Source organism: Dipodomys spectabilis, unplaced genomic scaffold (assembly GCF_019054845.1).
Source record: "Dipodomys spectabilis isolate Male_0828 unplaced genomic scaffold, ASM1905484v1 ptg000795l, whole genome shotgun sequence".
Taxonomy (NCBI): Eukaryota; Metazoa; Chordata; class Mammalia; order Rodentia; family Heteromyidae; genus Dipodomys; species Dipodomys spectabilis.
Window position 1 is genome coordinate 19025 of NW_024871472.1, and position 20976 is coordinate 40000.

The 20976-nt window shown below is 58.6% G+C and overlaps 1 protein-coding gene across 1 annotated transcript in view; it reads right to left on the minus strand.

The window, feature by feature from the left end:
• Positions 1 to 5: 5 nt before the first annotated feature.
• Dcp1b (decapping mRNA 1B) overlaps positions 6 to 20976 on the minus strand; it is a 21024-nt gene continuing 53 nt past the window's right edge. The window contains exons 1-9 of the mRNA XM_042673284.1: positions 20880 to 20976; positions 18145 to 18185; positions 15973 to 16100; positions 7162 to 7228; positions 5499 to 5664; positions 5142 to 5270; positions 3922 to 4521; positions 2226 to 2438; positions 6 to 991 (exon numbers count right to left, since the gene is read on the minus strand). The exon at positions 20880 to 20976 is cut by the window's right edge and continues 53 nt beyond it. Coding sequence (XP_042529218.1) covers positions 911 to 991; positions 2226 to 2438; positions 3922 to 4521; positions 5142 to 5270; positions 5499 to 5664; positions 7162 to 7228; positions 15973 to 16100; positions 18145 to 18185; positions 20880 to 20976 — 1522 coding nt within the window. The 3' untranslated portion in view covers positions 6 to 910. The remainder of the gene's footprint in view (positions 992 to 2225; positions 2439 to 3921; positions 4522 to 5141; positions 5271 to 5498; positions 5665 to 7161; positions 7229 to 15972; positions 16101 to 18144; positions 18186 to 20879) is intronic.

A 20976-nucleotide genomic window follows, 5' to 3' on the forward strand; every position in this document is an offset into this window, starting at 1 on the left:
CTGGATTGAACCATGATCCTCAGATCTCAGCCTCCTGAGTAGCTGGGATGATAGCCCGGCCCTCCCGTTTCTCATGTGCCGCTGGCCTTCTGCAGGTTAGGTCTCCGAGGTTTGTCACTTTGTGGCGGCTGTAGGAGGTGGAGCCCGCCCCGCCTCTCCTCAGAGCTGGGGAGGAGCCTCGTGGTCCCCGCAAAGGCCCGAAGCCCCAGGGTGTGAGGAAGCCGGCCCCTGGGGGCCCCAGAGTAAGAACACTTGTCTGCAGAACAAATGGGGACAAAGGAACATGGGGCCCCATGCGCCCTTCAGGCCTGGGCAGCAGAAAATCTCATCCTCTGCCCCTGAGGCCACCACCTCCCCTGCCAGGCCCAGAACAGGTGCTGCTGACCCAGGTCCTGGCCTTCCATAGTCCCCGTGTCACCCCCCGCCTGGGGGACATGAAAGCTGTCCACCACGTGGACACGTCAGGCGCAGGTAGGCCACGGCCATGCAGACATGGTGTGGACACCTTGGGGCCAGGCAAGCACAGCAGATGTACTATGACCATGGGTGGCCTAGGGAAAAGTGTTCTCACTCCCACGGGTAACCGTGGTGGACATTGCCCCCTGGTGGCTGGCCGGTGCCCTGGCTTGGGTGAGAACCAAGGAGATTATGGAAAGAGAAAGGAACGGTTTCCTTCCTAGCCTGGCACCGGGGGTGTGAGTTTGACCTCGGCATTCGCTGCGTGGCCTGGACGGAGGCCTCCCCGAGTCTGGAGCTACGGCGCGGGTGCCAGGGGTTCTCACACAGGGCCAACCACAGGAGCTCAACCACACAAACCCTTTACTGTGCAGCACCGGGCTCCGGCTGGCGGAAACACACGGCAGCGGTGCTTCCCTGGGAGGGACGGGTCTCAGGACACGGCTGCTGCGGCTCACGTGGGTCCCCGCAGGGCGGCCTGCGCCATGCTGAAGAGATAGGCTTCATAGATCATGTTCAGGAAGCTGTCGTCATTCTGGAAACCAACAGGGAAGCCGGGACCTGTGACCTCTCGCAGGGGGCTGGGAGGCTGGAGCCTGTAACCTCCTGTGTGTGGGGACAGAGCCCCCTCCTGGGGGTGGGCAGGGGGCGAGGGCGGGGCAGGTTGCCCTTGGGGAGGGGGCTTGCCGACAAGGGGGGGGGGTCAACTGTGCAGAGCACAGATGCTGCGTGGCCAGCTTCGGAACCGTTTGTGGCCGTGCCCATGGCACACACGGCTGGCTCGTGGCCAGCTTCAGACCTATTTGTGGCTGTGCCCGTGGCACACACGGCCGGCTCGTGGCCAGCTTCGGAACTGTTTGTGGCTGTGCCCGTGGCATACACGCCCTAGCTCGTGGCCAGCTTCGGAACTATTTGTGGCTGTACCCGTGGCACACACAGCCGGCTCGTGGCCAGCTTCAGAACTGTTTGTGGCTGTGCTGTGGCACACACGGCCGGCTCGTGGCCAGCTTCAGAACTGTTTGTGGCTGTGCCCGTGGCACACACGCCCTAGCTCGTGGCCAGCTTCGGAACTATTTGTGGCTGTGCCCGTGGCACACACAGCCGGCTCGTGGCCAGCTTCGGAACTGTTTGTGGCCATGCTGTGGCACACACGGCCGGCTCGTGGCCAGCTTCAGAACTGTTTGTGGCTGTGCCCATGGCACACACGCCCTAGCTCGTGGCCAGCTTCAGAACTGTTTGTGGCTGTGCTGTGGCACACACGGCCGGCTCGTGGCCAGCTTCGGAACTGTTTGTGGCTGTGCTGTGGCACACACGGCCGGCTCGTGGCCAGCTTCGGAACTGTTTGTGGCCATGCTGTGGCACACACGGCCGCCTCGTGGCCAGCTTCGGAACTGTTTGTGGCCATGCTGTGGCACACACGGCCGGCTCGTGGCCAGCTTTGGAACTGTTTGTGGCTGTGCCCGTGGCACACACGGCCGGCTCGTGGCCAGCTTCGGAACTGTTTGTGGCTGTGCCCGTGGCACACACGGCCGGCGCTTGCCTCCCTGCCCATCGTGACCTGCTCTGTCTGCTGGAGCTCAGGGTGTCACTGGCCCAGGACGGCCCTGGCCTCCTGACAGGTGCCGGCTTGGCCCTGGACAGGCTGGAGGGCAGTGGGTAGTTTCACTGCAGTCTCCCGTACCGGGCTCGGCAGCCATCCTTCTCGGGGCCAGGCAGGCCGTCTCGACAGAAGTCGTGGTTGGATGGGAAGCGAAGCAGCAGTCGCTTACCTGGACGAGGTACAGCAGCGCTTCCTGGAGCTGCGGCCTGCTGAGCGGGCCTGGGGCCCCCAGCGAGGGCCGCTCGGGGATCCGCAGGGGCAGCAGCAGGCCGGGGGCTTCCTGGCCTCCCTCTCTGTCGCTGGCCGGGGCCTGGGTGGAGGCGGTGGGCGACATGAGCAGGACGTGGGCCGCTCCCGCTGCGACGCGCTGGGGCGAAGTGGCCTGTGCACGGCAGATGGGTGGGGTTGAGGAACTCATGCGCCACCCGAGCCACAGCTCTGCACCGCTGGGCCCCACGGGCACCACCTCCAGGCCCGGCCGAGCTGCTGCCCTGGCGGAGGGGCCCGCAGGCCGTGGGTCCCGCTCCACCCCCCCGCCTTCGCTGAGCACCTCTGTGCAGACTGCTCTGGCTGCGCAGGCCCAGCATGAGCAATGGGCAGGGCCTTTTCAGGCTATTTCCCTTCCTGTTCAGTGTGTAGGCCTGCCGCCCCCACTCAGCCTGGCTGCCCACGGTCCTGACCTGCGCCCCGTGGGCAGGGCGGCTCTCGTGGGTGACTTGCGGGGCACCCCTCTCTGGCCCTGTCCTCAGAGGCCCTGCCTGTGGGGAGCAGGTACTTCTGGGCTGTCCACTCACTTAGCTGATGGACCTGACACAGCCATGCCATGGCACGCCGGTCCCTGAGGGCTGGTGCGCGTGTCTGGCTTGGGAGCAGAGTGAGGCGCTTCCCAGCCTTCCGGTACCCCAAGAACACAGGGAACTTGGGTTTGGGTGGGCGGCGATGCAGCATCATGGCTGTGGCATTTCCGGGGCAAAGTACCTGGGGGAAGGGGGCTGTCTGCTCCTGTGAGCACTTTGTGGGGGGCTGTGGGGAGCCCAGTGTGGGGTGCCCGGCGTGGGCCACACATGCACTTCCCTCATCTGCCCCCTGACATTTGTCAATGCTGAAAGGAAAAGGAATTAGGCAGGAATTCACGTCAGGCTGCTCACCCCGATTCTCGAATTCTAAGGCAGCAAATAGAAAAAGGAGCAGGTGTTCGCAAAGTGGACACCAAGCACTGAGAGGAGGGTGGGCTGCAGACACGTCCTCGGGGAGAGGGCAGCAGGCTCGGGCCACGTCCCAGGGACAGGAGGCTGCCCAACGCAGCAGGCCAAGCCCCAGCACACGCGTCACTGACACCAGCGTGCTCCCAGTGGGTGTCACAGGGGACAGATGTGGACTGAGCGGATCCCTCCGTTTCTAGCTACCAGCGGACTTGGGGACCCCTTCCCGGCAGCTAGTGCACAGGGAGGCCAAAGGCACGCCTGCTCCTCCCGAGCCTCTGTGGAGGCAGCAGCCCGCTCGCTCCTCCCTGGGCAGTGCTCCCCGGCGCATAGGCCGGGGCATCCAGCGTGGCTCCTGCCTGTGTGGGCTGAGTGCCTGCAGGACTGTGGGCTCTGAGGGCCCACGCGGGCCTCATGTCACAGAACGCCTCAACCAGTCTCTAAACCAACCAGCCCACAGTCAAGGGGGGGGGGGTCGCATCCACCGCCCCCAGGTCTGTGCTGGTCTTAAGACCTTCCGACAGACAGGAGGAAGCTCTCCCTCTGCTCTCTGGAGGGGTGGGGGAGGGGCGCTGCCTGTCTGGAGCCGGCTGTAAATGTGGCTGCACCGCACCCCCCCCCCCCCCCCCCCCCGGTTTCGTCTCTGGACAGGCAGGCGCTTACCTGCATGAGAGCAGCCGGCTTCTCCCAGGGTGTCCCCGTCCCGGAGCTCTGGGCCACCACTGGGAACCTGGCGGCCAGGGCTGGCCTCGGGCCCACCTGGAGCTCCTGCTGCTGCTGCACGGCCTGGAGCTTTCTCAGCAGCTCCCGTGGGGGCAGAGCTCCAGGGCTGCCGGGCTGGGGCGCGGGGCTCCCCTCCCCAGGGCCTCGGGGAGGGGGCGGGAGGGGGAGCTGGGCGGCGGGGCTGGGGAGAGTGGGGGTGGAGGGGTCAGGGGCCCCCTGCAGCGTCTCCAGCAGGCTCTGGGGTCTGGAAGTCCTGTGTGTGTGGCGGGGCGAGCCTGGGGGGACTGGGCGGGGGGCCAGGTCCCCCACAGGATGGGCGCCGCAGGGATGCCCTTCTGGGAGCTCGGCCAGCGGGCGTAGCTCCGTGCTCCCAACCATGAGTTTCTGAATCGCTGGGCAGAGCCTGGCCACGGGAGTCCCCTGCCGGCCCGGGGGCGTCGTCTGCAGCTGCGGGGACTCCGTAGCTCTGGGGCAGGGCGCTCCGCCAGGCTTCCCAAACAGAGTGGTCAAGGACAGGTGCTGGGGCTCAGGGTCCGAGGCCTGGAGGAAATGAAGACACGGGAGCCCGTGCCGCGTGCAGTGTGGGTGTGGCTGCCCTGACAACTCAGTCTTATCCACGTGGGGGCTTTGGGGGACCACAAGAAATACTGGGAGCTAGCTAGAACAATCGGAGGCTTTGCGAAGGCTTATGCTTCACACTGCTCTCCAGAGGCGTCTCTCAGGAGAGCTGACACGTATTAGGATTGACCAACTGGTCGGATGGACTCGTGGGCCCAGGTCCCAGGATGGGGCATGCGCAGGCAGAGTTACAGACGTGGAGAGATAAACCACCTCTTTGAGAACTTAGCCTGAGGCCTTCACAGGGTTCTGGTGGCTTTTCACAGAATCACACAAGCAAGTCCCCTGTTTACCACAGTAACTCCAGTTGGATAAGGAGAATTCCAGTCTAACCCAGATAAAAGCTTAAGACTGTTTGACAAAAGACATTGAAGCACAAAGGTCTGGGCGTGTTGTGAAGTGGCAGAGCACCTGTTTGGCCAGTGCAGACCTCTGCATTTGAGCCCCAGGAACACCCCCAAACCCTCGCTGCACGCAATCTGTCTTGGCCTGGACAGGTACTTCGTCTCTCCCTCCCCTCCTGACCCGCCCCGGGGGCGCACCTGGCTGCGCTGAGGCCCGCTCTGAGGGTGGCCGTCCCCGGGCTTCACGGGGATGGGCTTGATCAGGTTGGGGTTGTCATGGATGGCAGAGGAGCTGGCTATCCGTTTGGGCTCAGAACAGGTTTGACACTGGAAGAGAGAAAGGTGGTTGGGGTACGAGCCATCTGGCCGGCAGACTCTGTCTCGACGGATTTCCTCCCTTCGACTCCAGCACCATGAGCTCCAGCGGGGAACATGTCCGGTCCAAACTTGCACAATTCAGTGCCTTAAAGCATTTCCAGGGCTGTCGTATGGACAGGTGTCAGCCGTGAGAGCCAAGTGCCCAGACAGCGAGGCCTGGCCCACAGCATGACTCACCTTCGCGTGCTCCTCCCTGGGCAGCGCCCCGCGTGGACTCCCCTTGGTGTACTCGTCCCTGGCCTTGGTGAGCATGCGGAGTATGTCCGCCTCTTGGCCCTCTCCCGCACTGAGCATGATGGGGGGGATGCCGGTGCCAGCACGCAACTGTTCCGACTGAGTCAGGCTAGAAGGGGGAAGGGGAAAGGCAAAGAGGGCACAGCTGTTCAGACGGAGTCAGACTAGAAGAGGGAAGGGGGAAGGCCCAGAGAGCCAGGTCAGTGCCGGTGGCTCCTGCCCACCCACCAAGTTCACCCAGCGGTTATTTACAAATACGAGTGCGTGGTGGTTTTAAGGAACTGGCCGGGTGAGCGGAGCTGCGGGCACCTGTGCCCCACATGGCACAACTCTGCCCCTTGTAGAAGCAATGCCTGTGTCTTGTTTGCTCACTCACTGACAAGGCAGCATGGTGCATGGCACTGCTTCCCACCTGTCCCCACATAAGGTGGAAAGAGCAAAGCGCTCACCCTAACTCAGCATGACCCTGCACCCCCACAGCCACAGGAGGTGGAGGTCCGAGGACTGGTGTTTGCGGGCCCCCCCCCCCCCCCCCCCCCGCCTGGGGCAGAGCTGGCGAGGCCCGGGCTGAATGAGCAAGGACCAGGGTGGAGGGAATGCGAGCTGGGGCCCATCTGAAAACTAACAAAAGCACAAAAGGGGTGGAGGGCGTGGCTCAAGAGGCAGAACACCAAGCAAGCGGGGCCCAAGTTACATCTGAGCACTGGCAATAGGTAAACTGCCGCTTAGAGCAATGCAAGGCGCTCCCCTACGGTTCTGACCCCCGAGGCTCTTCCGGGCCTGCCTGCCCAGCGCCCAGCCACTAGCCACCCAAGGGCTGTGACTCGCACGGCCTCTGGCTCGGCCTCAGGATGCTTCTCATCTATCTGGAATCTGGCTATTGTTGTCCGCAGCACGTTTACAATAACGAGTGTTCCAGGGACGAGCTGCCTGGCGGTAAATACCAGTCTGAACAAAACTTAATCACCATCTGCAACTTAGCTACTTACCTAAAATTAGCTCTCACATGTTAGATCTTCAGGAATCAAATTTTATTTACAAAAAGGCACCCCCCCCCCCGCCCCCAGGCTGCTTGTTTCCACGGGCTCCCTCTGGCTGGTTCACAGCACCGGGGTTGAGGTGGAATCTGGGGGTGCAGGTCACCCCTGTGGGCAGCCGCCGCCCTGAGTCCCAGGTTCCAGGCCAGGTGGCCCTTCATCCACTCCCAGAAACCAATTGTGGTGAGCAGGGCCAGGAGCTCAAGAGGGGCCAGTGGGTGGGGGCCTCCTGCCTGTGTTACCAGAGAGGCGGGGGGGGGGGGGGGGGGGGGGGGCGTGTGATCAGGTGGGGTGCTGAGAGTTCCCAGAATGCAGTGCGGGAACCCCACAAAGCATCGTGAGATGGAAAGAACAAGACTTACAAGAGGAGGGAGAGGGAGACCTGGAGCAGCTGCTGACCCGAGTAGACAGGAACCCCAGATTATCCCTGAGCAGACATGAACTCCCATACCTCCAGATGGAAAGGAGAGACTATGGGCCCCTAACGCTGACTGTGGGTGCGGGGGAGCAGGAGCGGCCTGGGAGGAAGCAGATGGCCAGCGGGCCTGGGCCTCCTCGTCCTCACTCACTTTTTCATGAGCTCCGCAATCCTCTGGCACTCTTCCTTATCATAGAACCAGATTCCATAGATGGACACTGCAAAACACATCAGGGAGAGGAACGGTGGGCAGCCTCAAAGCACAGCATGGAAAGAACGCCCCACTCCATCTCAGAGGACAGCACATAACTTATGTACCAAAGTGATTTATTCCATAACCACCACCAACACGGACGTTAAAGCACTGGAACTCTTAAAAGCAGAGGACTCGCTCTCTCTGACATGCACACAAACACACATAGCCAGTAAAGTGTCTTTTCCTTAAAAAAAAAAAAAAAAAGCAGCACCGAATTCTAGGGGGTGTTAGTAAATTCTTGTTAAACAAGCGAATCTAGACGCGCATGAACACAGGGTTTCTAAACTTCTGGCTTAAGACACAATTGTTTCTATATTGCATTTGCACATTTCATCTTCGTTTTTAAATATTCAGAAATCTGATGCTCAAATCATGCCACGCCCCCTCCAGTCTCCCCCGACAATATGTTAACTGAAAATCTGACTTGGTGAGCTGTTTAGAAGAGGCTACTGGGGGAAAAATAGAGAAACTTTAAATAATACATCTGACTTCAAATGGTTTGTACTGAAAGTTTACAAACGTTCAATAGTTATGAACAATTATGATTTACTCAGTAGTAAAAGAATGTGTGGTATGATGTACCTACCTGCTACTGCCTCCCTTACTCTGCTACAAGTGAGCTGCATACTAAATTTAGTGTGTAGCACAGGCTGGAGTGGCGCCAGGATCATTTATAAATATCTTAACCAAGGACTGGGTGGTAGTAATCACATAAAGAAGACACGCACTCCTTGTGTACTTCTAAACACTTCACCCAACACAGCAGCAATATTATACAGTGATTAAAAAATAACGAAATATGGTTTGGAGGAAAACAACAAGACTCCGACTTCCAAAATGTTTATTAGCAGCATTAATGCTACGTTGTCATAGAGACAGCTCTGTCCCCTTTAGCTCTCTTTGCCTTCTGCCTTGTTCTTAGCATGGGTAAGTGGTACAGGGGATTCACTGGGACTGTCCCTGTGGCCCCTGGATGACCTTGACTGTGACCTTGACCACTGTTCCTCACCCCCGGCCCATGATGCTCTAATACCCTCTCTCCCCCCTCCCCCCACATACCCCGTTACCCGGCCAGGGCCCAAGGTGTGGTGTTTGTGCTTCCTGGTGGTGGTAGTCACTCAAGATGTCGGAAGGTAGGAGAGATTATCTTCTGAGTGCTATTTTACGTGGCTATCTTAAAGAGGAGCTTCGTGAACCTGGATCACTAGCTTGCTTGTAGCTGGTAGTGGGCTTTGCATTTTGTTTTAGTAATCATGGCTGCAGAAGGAATTTTTAAGGGAGCAGATGGAGGAAACTAAGCCTTCCGGGCCTCTCTCGCACCACGCCGTGCTCTGGGCGGGGCAGTGCACACGCACACACACGTGTGTTCCTCCTTGGGACTGACCATCTTCACAGAGAAAAATCAGAACGCCGGAGTTCTGAAGAGGACGGGTTCCATAAAGAATTTCGTGTGGGCCTGAAGTGAAGCATCTATTTGTGAACTTCCAGTTCAGGGTGTGCCCCCAGCACAGCCCTCGCTCCCCACTGTCCCCACCGACTGCCACCTCTGGGGCCCTGCCCTCCTGTTCCTTAGATACAAGTGGGCTGGACCTGGGTCTGGGTCCATGCTGGGTCCAGCTCCAGAGAAGCTCTTTCTCCCGCGACACTGAGGAGAGGGCTGGCCACAGCCGCCGACGCACCCGAGTGACCGTTCTTTAGGGCCCAGCTGTGACTCACCTCTAATCAACCTGTTTCTGTTTTTTTAAAATCTATGTATGAAACTGGGACTGCTCTGAAATCTTCTCACCCAGTTCATGTTTAGGTTGGACACTGAAGTTTAGAGACCTGGGGACCTTTTTGGGGGAGAGGGATGGAGAACCACAGACCATTTGGTCTGGGAATCAGAAGGCTTAACAGCGACAAAAGGCTGCCTGCTTCTTCTCCCTGCCTCAGTCCCACCCCTGGGGGCCGTGGGCTCTGGTGAGGCCGAGGGCGTGTTCCATGTGACGTGTTCTGCGCTCGGCCCGCCAGCCCCCAGCAGCCCTGGGCCTGTCCAGCCAAGTGGCGTGGTGATGGACAAAGACCAGAGCTGCAGGAGGTGTTGGGCTGCTGGGCTGACAGGGGCCGCTGACTCCACATTTGAACCCAGGGCTCCCTGCAAAGCCTTGGGGGCCCGGGACGCAGCCCCCGGCCCTCCCCAAGAGGGCTGCTTTCAGAGTTCTAGGACTCAGAAGGAATGGGGCTTGTGCAAGCGCTATGGCTCTGAGATGTTGTGCCCAGTGTTTTTACTGAATCTCAAAAAAAAATACAAGGCGAAAAGGCCATCGTGGTTTTTTTCTTTTAAAGTGAAGTTAGCAGGAACTCACAATGTTCCAAGCCCTGGTGCAGCCCACCACGCCTGCCTACCGGCCACTGTCCAGTGAGCCCTCCGTGGACTTGGGGGCCAGCTTCAAGGGCACACTGGTGTACGAGGCTCCACTCCGCTGCGTCTACGTCTCTCCTGGAGGTAAGGGGCCCGAGGGGAGAGACGGGGCGGCCGGGGGGGGGGGGGCGGGGGGCGAGAACGACACACGAGCGCTGGACTGTCAGCCTTCGCTGTGTTTGAGCGGGATCCCTAAGAGCACAGCTGTGAGGTTTTGCCTAAAATCCAACAGGGCCTGAGGCCATTCTTGAAAAATTCTCAGTGGGAAAAAAGCAATGCTTCAGGCATTAGGCAAGAGACAGGCAGGCAGAAGAGAGAGGGGTGGGGGAGAGGGACTCACACATACACACAGACAGAAAGACACAGGCAGGCAGAGAGGAAGAGACTCACACAGACACAGACAGAAAGAAAGACAGAGGCAGGCAGACAGAGAGTCACACACACCCACAGGCAGACACAGGCAGGCAGAGAGGAAGAAATTTACACATACATAGACAGAAAGACAGACACAGGCAGGCAGAGAAAGACTCACACAGACACAGACAGAAAGACACAGGCAGACAGAGAGAGACTCACACACACACAGAAAAACAGACACAGGCAGGCAGGCAGACTCTCTCACACACAGACACAGGCAGGCAGAGAGAAAGACAGAGACGCACACTCACACACACAGACAGCAGATTATTTTCAACAATGGCATTTTCTGTTTGAGGATTTTCCCCCCAGTGGAAACACTGCAAGTTGATAAATCTGAAGAGGTCACCAAGCCGACATGGACTGTTGTGCGCGCGCATGGTTTTCTCTGGTTCACACGGGCGGGGGCGGGGGCTCGCGTGGCGCTGGATGATTGCGAGGGAACTGCCCCCTGCCACCTGTGCTGGTCAGAGCTATTTCTAGTCAGGCTATCAATAGCGTTTGTCGTCGGCGTCGTATCACACTAAGTAATGGACAATAGCTTGTGATCACTGCATGAGAGCCCAGACCAGCACTTGTGCAGAGTTTACCAGGAGGAGACAAAGCCACACCTGACCTAAGGAAGAGCGCTGAGTGGGCAGGGCATCTGACTTGGGGAGGCCTGGCCTTGCCCTCGCTCCTCCCTCTCCCCCTTCCTCCTTTCCTTTCTTCTTCTCCCTTTCCTTCTTCCTGTTTTTCCTGAGACGTCAGTTCTCTTCCTGCTGGAAAGCTGGGAGCGCGGCAGGGAGTCACACAAGTCTCTCCTGGGCATCTGAGGATAAGTCTGAGCATCTGTCTTCCAACCCACTCCTCCCAGGAAGGCTGCGCCAGGAGGAGGTGCAGCCGAGTGTGGTTTTGGTGAACATGCGGGCTGGGAAGGTGGCTCAGTGGTAGAACGCTCGCCTCCCGTGCATGAAGTCCTGGGTTCCATTCCTCAGTACCACATACACAGAAAAAGCCAGAAGTGGCGCTGTGGCTCAAGTGGTAGATGCTAGCCTGGAGCAAAAGAAGCTCAGGGACAGCGCCCAGGCCCTAAGTTCAAGCCCCAGGACTGGCAAAAGAAAAAAAAAATCTTTGATGAACACTTGATTTCTGGTGTAAGGTGTGGCATGCATGTCTGCTTGAGCTGCTGTGTGATGCAGAGGCTGGGGGTGCACGGTGCACACTTGGTGGAAGCCCATCAGGATACACAAAGCTACGGGACTGGAACCCGGAACCAGGGGAGCTGGGGGCTGGATGCCACCTGGGTGGGCACAGCCCCCAAGCTGGCCGGGGCTCCAGCACTAACACTTGCTTACACATCGGGCACTTCTGCACTAGGGTATAAAAGGCTGGAACCGCCTTTTTAAAAACTAAAGTTCCTGTGGACGGAGGAAAAAGGGAAGGAAGAGCAGAAGGGGGGAAGCTGGAAGCACATGGGAGGGGGGAGGAGGGAGATGAGGGGGAGGAGGCGGCGGTGGCGGCAGCGGTGGCGGCGTGGAGGCGGCAAGGCAGGGCAGCCCGTGGTGTCCCAGTGTCCAGTGATGGGGAGCAGGCCGCCTGCTGCCCCCTTTGGAATGTCTGCCCTGGCCAGCTCTTTCCTCACCTCTGGCGCCCGTGTTGCTGACCAAACACGGACACGGCTCATAAAACAAGCTCCCGACCGGCCTCAGTGGCCACGCACAGTGCCGCTATCTTCAGCCCCTGCTCTGGTTCTTCTCATGCGCCATGATCTCACCCGTCGGGGGCTGCTGGGATCTCGGGGTCTAGGGCTCATGGCAGAGGGGAAGCCGTGTCCATCTCGAGGCTCATGAGAATGGGGGAGGGGGTAGAAACCTGGCTGGTGAAAACAGCTCCCCTCCCCCTTCTAACTAACAGCCTGGTTAGAGCTGGGGCCTTCACAAGAGACTCTGGCCAGCCAGGCTACAGAGCAGGGCCTTGGCCCTCAAGCTTTGCCTTTTGACCTTTGTCTGTCCTTGATGCTGTGCACGGTTAAGCCACACCCTCTGCTTTGTGCTACCGAATAAGAGCTCGCAGGCTGTACACAGAGTAGTTCTGACGTTAGCCCACATTGCTTTCCTTTTCCCCAAACTCCAAAGGGCGCAGAGACACGACACGTTTTCCTTCTGTGGCTTCAGACATTCGTGAATCAGATTCCAGCTTTCATTCCAGAACTTGGTTATCTGCAACTATGTTCGAAAAACAAGTGTGAAAGAATCCACAGAACAGGCAGAGCAGTCGGGACGACCACAGCCGAGGTCACTGTTTATCTTCTGGGATCCAGTGTTGTTTTTTTCCTCCATGCTAAACTGGGCGCTCAGACCCAAGTATGGCAGGTCACACAAGGCCAGGCCTCAAGGGCAGGGTCCCAGTCCACAAGGCGCTGGGACGTGGTGGTGTGCTCGGCCAGTCTGTGGCTCCGTGGCCGTGGGAGCTGGTTCCTGCACTGTGTGTGCACGTCCCCTGATGCAGGGGCGCTGGCTGCCTCCCGGGCGCCCACGTGTGCGCCGCTGGCTGTCACGACCCAGCTCGTACCTGCATGGTTCTGTGCCTTCTGCACCCCACAGCACACCCGTGCCTTACAGGAATCGTCTCCTGGGAGTCTGCATCCCGTCAGCCCGCACAGGCACTGGCAGGGGGAACAAAAGGCTACTCTGCGTCTGAGGTCGGGCCACCCAGTCCAGCACACGAGTCCGGTAGATGGGCCAGCTTCAGCATCTGTTAGAACACACACCTCTCTGGGCAAGGGGCCGTAACGAAGAGTCCAAGTCTGTGGAAAGGGCAGAGGCGGCTCAGAGACGCTAGAGGTGAGCTAGTGACATCGTGACTTTTAAGCTTCGGTGGCCTCCTACCTTTCTTGTCAGCAGCCCAGACCTGAAAGTCCTGGAGGCTAGTGAGGGCAGCCCTCACTGCCCGCCCGGTGGGACCTGAAGCCGCCCTCCTTGCTTCCTGACTCGAGGGACTGTGGGGCTTCACGCCGAGGGGCAGACGGGAAGGGAAAGGGCCGTGTGTGCTATGGGGGACTGTCAAGTGTTTGGAGGGCTGTAGAATGATGTGCACATGATCCCTGACCCCTGGAGTCCAATAACCTCCCAGAACCATCTGGAACACCCCGGGTACATGTACGAGGAGACATATCAGCGTGGCGAGGCCCAAGGGCAGGCCTGGGGCGCAGAGTAGCCCACAAGTGGGAGGAAGTTTGGGCAGAACTAAGGACTGAGGACTAAGAACCACCACGGAGCCCGTCCTCGGGCCACAATGCCCAAAGTAGAAAAACAAAATTACTGCCTGTGGGTGGAGTTCACTGTCTTCATAATAAATTTACACGGGGTTCTTTTAACCCTTTTCTAACCAAGCTGAAGAAGTAGTAAAGAGGGGCTGGAGGTATGGTTCACGGGCAGAGCAAATGTCTGGGAAAATATGAGGCCTTGAGTTCAAATCCCCCTGCTTTGGATTAAAAAAAGGGGCGATGAAGTCTCAGGGTCTTAAAATCTGACAAGGCAGAAGATTGTCTTGACATTTCTAGGTGTTCTGAAACACACAAGGAGTCTGAAAAACAAATCGGGGCTAGCCAGGGTGGTAACGCGGCCCGGCTTTGTCACCATTCTGAGAGGCAGGATGGCGTTTTGGAGAGCTAGGTAACCCGGTGGCCTTCCGAGTCAACAGCCACAAGCAGGAAGACAGCCGTAATCTCCCAGAACCAATGCGATCCTAGAATATTGTAACACTAAGAGGAATAGAAAGGACTGGGAGATTCCTTCAGGTCCAGCTCTGTTTGTTTTCTGCCATCATCTGGTGTCACTGAACACAGTGGGAGGTGGGGCGGCCGGTGCCTGGCAGGGGCCTGCACTCCGCTGGGGTGGCTGGTTTCCTTCTGGTTCACAGGCAGCTTCCATGCTGTGCATGCGGCTTCCGAATTCTGGCCCACTCTTGTTTGCAGATAATTTGACTCTTACTGCTGTCTTTCAAATGGAGCTTGAAGGTTTAAGTACTTTATAAAAGCTGTATAATATAACTGAGCTCCATCACTGCTCATTGCTTACTGTGCAATATGTTTTAGAGAAAGGCTGGCAGGTCAGAAGCTAGAAAGTGGCATCTAAATGGCTCTTTGGAGACAGGGCCTCGCTGGGTCGCCAGGCTGGCCTGGAACTGGAGATCCTCGTGTTTCAGCCTCGCTAGTGCCAGGATTACAGGTGTGCACCACCACATCCAGCTTTAAAAACTGACTATGGGGAGAAAAACAGAAGGTGAATCCTTCTACTCAGGAAAAGGCTTATTTTGGGGTTTCCAGATTTTCTGAAATAATCCTTTCTTCTCTGACCGTGGGAGACAGCAGCTGTCTCCAGGGGGCGGGGGGTGAGGGAGATTTGCCACCCACCTGGCCTGCACACTTGTGTTACACACCTACTCCCGTCCTTCATAGCCCATAGCAGGGAAGGAGCAGCAGTCCTAGCTGAGGGCACCGCAGACCTCGAAGATGCATGCTGGGTGTGTGTGTGACCCGTCCATCAGTCACCTTGCTGGGTCTCGGCTTTTGCACGCACAAAGTGTGACTATTACCCTGGAAAGGAGCGGCAGGTGTGGAAGTTGGGCACATGAGCCAGAGCAGTGAGGTTCAGCAGGAACAGGAGGGAGCCACACACGTAACCCTAACTTAAAAAACACAACAAAGTGGGCACAAGCTTAGGAACCCATTTTATTTAACCCAATATAGCACCATCTTAACATGTCAACTGATTGACAAAAAATTAACAAGGTGTTTTTTTTTTTCCATGTTCTTTTTCTTTTTGTGCCGAGTCTCTGGGAAATGGGACAGCTCTGTCCACCCAGCGGGCCGCTTGGAGATGGCCACAGGCCACACCCTGTCCAAGCACCTACCTGGAATAAAAGCGAACGCAGATGGCGGGGACGCACACTCGTGGCATGGGTTCTGTGTTTTTGTTACTTTCTTAAGATCTGAATTAGGTAGTGACTCAGCTCAGAAGCAGACAGTCCGTAAAGGAAAATAAAACCTGATGCAACTATAACACAAACTCAGACCGCATTCCGTACCTCATCAATGACACCTGCTAGGGAACAGCACTCGGATGGCAGCAGCCAGCCGTCTCTCGCTCTACGCATGGCTGTGTGCACCGTTCTCCCGCTACCACCCTCTCCCCACATTGCTCTTTATATCGCCCTATGTTGCTTGCCTGCCTGCCTGCCTGCCTGCCCCAGGATCCCTGGAAAGCCAGGGTTCACCTGAATGGCTTCCATTTCCTCCTATAAAATCCAACCTGTATTCTCTGAATGTGAGAGCAACCCATGCACCAGGACGACTTGATTCTAAGTGAGGCTACACTTTCACCCGTGCACACAAGCTCACACTCACACACACACACACACGTACATACTGGATAGTGCTCCTCCCGCTCTATGCGAAGCCCCTGAAGGCAGGCGGTGCATCAATCTCTCTCTGGCCCGACACAGGTGGTCAGGCTGGAGGAGCAAGGACAGGAGATTCGTGTGCCTCTGCACCTCACATATAACCAGACTATGTGCTTAGCTCCTGTGACTCCAATATGACCACAGGCTGAAACCCTGTGGACTTGGATTTTGCATGTATCAAGAATTCACAGACAGCATCTCTCGAGTACGGGCTCTCCCACTTAATCTGTGTGCCTGGTCATAGGGACTGAGGGAAAGGTGCTGCCAGCCAGGCGTCCACAGCATCCTGACCACGCTCCCGCCTCTGCCATAGGGCATGGCAGCCTTGCACTCAAAGCTAAACATTCCCAAACTAGCAAACGCTGAGCCCTAAGCAGGAATGCAAAGACAGACACGCAGCCGAACCTCAGAAGTAATACCACAGCACGCGGTGCAAGACTCACATCTGGCATTTCTGTAGAGGAGGAAGGGGTCCTGGAGCTGGAGGTCCAAGTCTTTAGTGATGGGCTCTGTCCTGTTCTCCATACTCAGCCTGTTCATGATGGTGAACCCATACTTGGGAGACGCCGACCTGGGGATCACAAAGGGTAAGGACAGCGCTTAGTGCATGGGGCCTACAGCAAGCCTCCTCCACCTGCTGTGCACACACACGTGGATGGCATGCGACTTTCTGCACATGCGGTCCTTCACAGACTGCACACATCTGTGCATATGGTCCCATGTACATGGACTGCACACATAACATTCTACACAAACAGTCCCACACATGCAGACTGCACACAAGTAACCTTTTGTATGTAGCTTCAAATACAGGCTGCACATGCTAACCTTGTGTGTACTGTTTCACACACAACTTCAGGTGTGTATACAGATTCACATATGCAGACTGCACTCATGTAAAGCAGCATTTCTGCAGTGAGCACCATTATATACACACATATAATATGTATCACCACCTAAGTGACAGGTTGTCCTGAGTAAAATAGCTCGTGTGTGTGTGTGTGTGTGTGTGTGTGTGTGTGTGTCTGTATCCCTATTGGTAAATTCCTTTAAGGCAGTAACTTTTTTTTTTTCAGTTGTGAGGCTTGATCTCATGGTCTGGGTGTTGTCCCTGAGCTTTTTTGCTCAACTGGTGCCACAGTTCCACTTCTGGTTTTCAGGTGGTTAATTGGCAATAACAGTTTCAAGGACTTTCCTGCTTGGGCTGGCTTCGAACCATGATCCTCAGATCTTGGGTAGCTGGGATTACAGATGTGAGCCACCAGCATCTGCTGGTAATTATTTATTAAAATCTTTCTAACATAGTTTTAGAGGATCTTGGTAGTTCACAGAGCATACATCAAAATTATACCAAGAAATTTCCACACAAAACGTTAAATATTGCCTGAAACGAATTATAAAGTTGAATGGTGGTCCAATGCAGTTGTGAGACAGACCATAAGTGAAGTTTATGTGAGGGAATGTGCGTTTTCTTTCTTCCATATAAAGCAACAGCTTCATGGATACACTCTTATACAGATTGCTCTCAATAAACATGTGGCACTCAGTATTTTTGTTGTTGTTGTTCATTTCATTCAATAATCTTGGCTGCTTTCGCATTAAGCGGAAAGCACCCGAGTGACACAGCACAGGTGCTGATGGCGGTGGCTCGGGCTCGGGCTGGGTCTGCCTGGTAACAGCCATGCGGCGAGGCGCCTGGGGATGGCTAGTGGCAAGGGAATGCCCCGCCTGTGCCCGGAATGCAGCGCTCACCGCAGGTGAGCGTGCTGAGCCCACACCACTGCACGCGGCCTCACCTGCCGCTGGGTGACCCAGGCAGACACAGGTCCTCGCCAGGGTGTCCCCTTGCCGTGACCCCATGGTGGCCAGGCACTGTCCCTCTGTGACCACCTAGTGCCAAGCCTACCTTGTCACCTCCCGTCTCTTGTGGTGGTGTATCCTGCACTGCGGTTCACGTGTGAATGAAACCCTGGGAGGGGCTCGGGCTGGACTTGTACTGGGCACAGGGCGGGCAAGGTGCTGACAAGAGGAGGAAGCACGGGTGCCGGGCCGCTGGGGAGGGGCATGACACCAGGATGGCCACACCGGGGTGGACACGACAGGGAGGCCAGACGAGGACCAGCAGCGTGGACGGAGGCGATCGTGTTGAGGCTCTGGGCTCGGAGTGCAGGACAGGCTGAGGATCTGGTGTTTACTGCTGCTGTGCGCTGTCAGCCCCACAGCTGTGTGTGTCGTGTGTGCCCGCAGAAGGGACAGCTCTGGTCAGTCCCGGGCTCTGAGCAGAGCTCTTCAGTTGTGGATGGTGCTTGTCTGAGCAGTTGGGTGGGAAAGGGGGCTGGTGACGCTCTTTCCAGATACCAGCAAGGGGGATCTAGCCCCGCCCGGCCTGCTCTCCAAGAACGGTGTGCACTGTCCCGAGCCACAGAACAACAGTCCACAGCCTCTGTGAGCACCATGAGGACTCACAGCCAGGGTCACGTGGTGGCCCCTTCCTGCTGCCAGCTAAGCTTCAAACCAGAATTCCTCTGTGTTATTCCTCTTTGTAACAAGGCTGAACTTGGAGACATGTGACAACAAAACCAAACCAGCCCATTCTGAGAGGAAACCAGTCTTACCTTGTGTACACAAACAGCGTTCCTTCCACGTCGGTCTTCTCCTGGAAGACAGAAACACAGCCATCTGTGCGTGCAACACCCCGTCCACGCATGCAACACATCCCCATCTGTGTGTGCAACACACCCATCTGTGTACGCTCTCCAGAGACAGAGACCTGCCCACTCTTGCAGCCATTATGGAGGCCGATCTGTAGGGTTAAGGACCTGTCCACAGCCCAGCACTTGGGTGTGCAGCAGTATGTGTATACATACACACAAGTATATGTACGTATATATGCATACGCACATATACCTGCGCATACACATTTATGTTTTAGTGTGGAAGAGACTGTCCACTGTTGCTCACTGCTTTTTTAGGTAAAGTAGGCAATGATCTCCCAGGTGACTGGGAACAGCTTGCCTCCTGGTCAGGTGTCATTAGGTCCTACAGCTAAACCACTACTACTAGAGAACTCTTGTTTTTGTGTTTGAGTTTGGCTGCTAGGAAAGCAGACTTAGATTCTTTGCATCAAGAACTTAAAAACAAAACTGTGAAGAACCTGGGGGTTCTTTTCCTTTTTCTGTTCTTTTTTTGTGGGGGGTGCTAGGGATGGACTCCAGGGTCTCCCCCAAGTAAGGTGAATGCTGTGCCCCCAATTTCCTTCTCCCTCTGGTTCTGTGTGCAGGATGCCCTGGTTAGCTCCTGTCCAGGCTGGGGACATGCTCAGGGCGATGGCTCCCTGGCTCCCATGTTCATGGGTGTTTCTGACTTGGAGAAAGCGGATAGAGAACATTCCACTGAAATCCTTACCTGGCTCTGGAACTCATTTGAATATAATAGGTAGTTATATAATGATATAATTTTGCATAAAAATTACCGTGAGAAAAAAGTAGGGTGGGTTACAAAATTAAAAGTGTTCCTCTGGCTGTGGAAGCACCAAGAGTCAGGCCGTCACTGCTGGGTGGTGCATCCGGGAGAAGTCCAGCAGTGCAGCTCCAAGGCTGGGTGGTGTCCCAGCCCCATTCCCCTCCCCAATATATGACATATTTAGTGTGCTTGGTCACACGGGCCACGCCACAGCCCCCCAAGTCTGCTGAGGGTCGGGGTGCGGGAGGTAGAGGGCCGGGGTCCAAGGGGCTCCGAGGGCCGGGGTCTGAGGGTCAGGGTCCGAGGGGTTCAGGGCCGGGTTCTGAGAGTCGGGGTCTGAGGGGGTCTGAGGGTCGGGGTCTGAGGGGGTCTGAGGGCCGGGGTCTGAGGGGGTCTGAGGACCGGGGTCTGAGGGGGTCTGAGGGTCGGGGTCTGAGGGGGTCTGAGGGGGTCTGAGGGTCGGGGTCTGAGGGGGTCTGAGGGTCGGGGACTGAGGGGGTCTGAGGGGGTCTGAGGGTCGGGGTCTGAGGGGGTCTGAGGGTCGGGGTCTGAGGGGGTCTGAGGGTCGGGGTCTGAGGGCCGGGGTCTGAGGGTCGGGGTCTGAGGGCCGGGGTCTGAGGGGGTCTGAGGGGGTCTGAGGAGGTCTGAGGGTCGGGGTCTGAGGGGGTCTGAGGGCCGGGGTCTGAGGTGGTCTGAGGGCCGGGGTCTGAGGGGGTCTGAGGGCCGGGGTCTGAGGGGGTCTGAGGGTCGGGATCTGAGAGTCGGGGTCTGAGGGGGTCTGAGGGCCGGGGTCTGAGGGGGTCTGAGGGTCGGGGTCTGAGGGGGTCTGAGGGTCGGGGTCTGAGGGGGTCTGAGGGGGTCTGAGGGCCGGGGTCTGAGGGCCGGGGTCTGAGGGGGTCTGAGGGCCGGGGTCTGAGGGGGTCTGAGGGTCGGGGTCTGAGGGCCGGGGTCTGAGGGGGTCTGAGGGGGTCTGAGGGCCGGGGTCTGAGGGGGTCTGAGAGTCGGGGTCTGAGGGCCGGGGTCTGAGGGGGTCTGAGGGGGTCTGAGGGCCGGGGTCTGAGGGGGTCTGAGAGTCGGGGTCTGAGGGCCGGGGTCTGAGGGGGTCTGAGGGGGTCTGACGGCCGGGGTCTGAGGGCCGGGGTCTGAGGGGGTCTGAGGGCCGGGGTCTGAGGGGGTCTGAGGGCCGGGGTCTGAGGGGGTGTGATGGGGTGTGAGGGGGTCTGAGGGGGTCCGAGGGCCGGGGTGCGGGGCTCGGCCTCGCTGGGACTCGGCCCCCCTCAGCTCTTGGGGTCCCGCACCGCAGCACCGGGCGTCTGAAGGGTCCGGACCTCCGCCCCGAGCCTCCCGCCCCGGCCCCCGCCCCCCCCCCCCCCGCCGCCGCCCCGGCCCCGCCTTCCCCGCCCCCCCACCCCCGCCGCCGCCCCGGCCCCGCCGCCCCCGCCCCCCCCCCCGCCGCCCCTGCCCATGCCCCGCCGCCCCCGCCCCCACATGCCCCGCCGCCCGCCCCCGCCGCCCCCGCCCCCCCATGCCCCGCCGCCCGCCCCCCCCCCGCCCCCACATGCCCCGCCGCCCGCCCCCGCCGCCGCCCGCCCCCCCCCGCCGCCGCCCGCCGCCCCCGCCCCCACATGCCCCGCCGCCCGCCCCCCCCCCCCCCCGCCGCCCGCCCCCCCCCCCCGCCGCCGCCCGCCGCCCCCGCCCCCCCATGCCCCGCCGCCCGCCCCCCCCCCCCCCCGCCGCCCGCCGCCCCCGCCCCCCCATGCCCCGCCGCCCGCCCCCCCCCGCCGCCGCCCGCCGCCCCCGCCGCCCCCCTCCCCGCCCCCGCCGCCGCCTCCCCGCCCCGCCGCCTCCCCCGCCCCCGCCCCCGCCCCCGCCCCGGCCCCGCACGCACCCACTCGTTGGCGCGGTGGCCGAACGTGTACAGAGCCACCTGGCTGGCCACGTCCACGATGCGGCTGATGTAGGGGTCGTGGCGCTGCAGCGCCGCC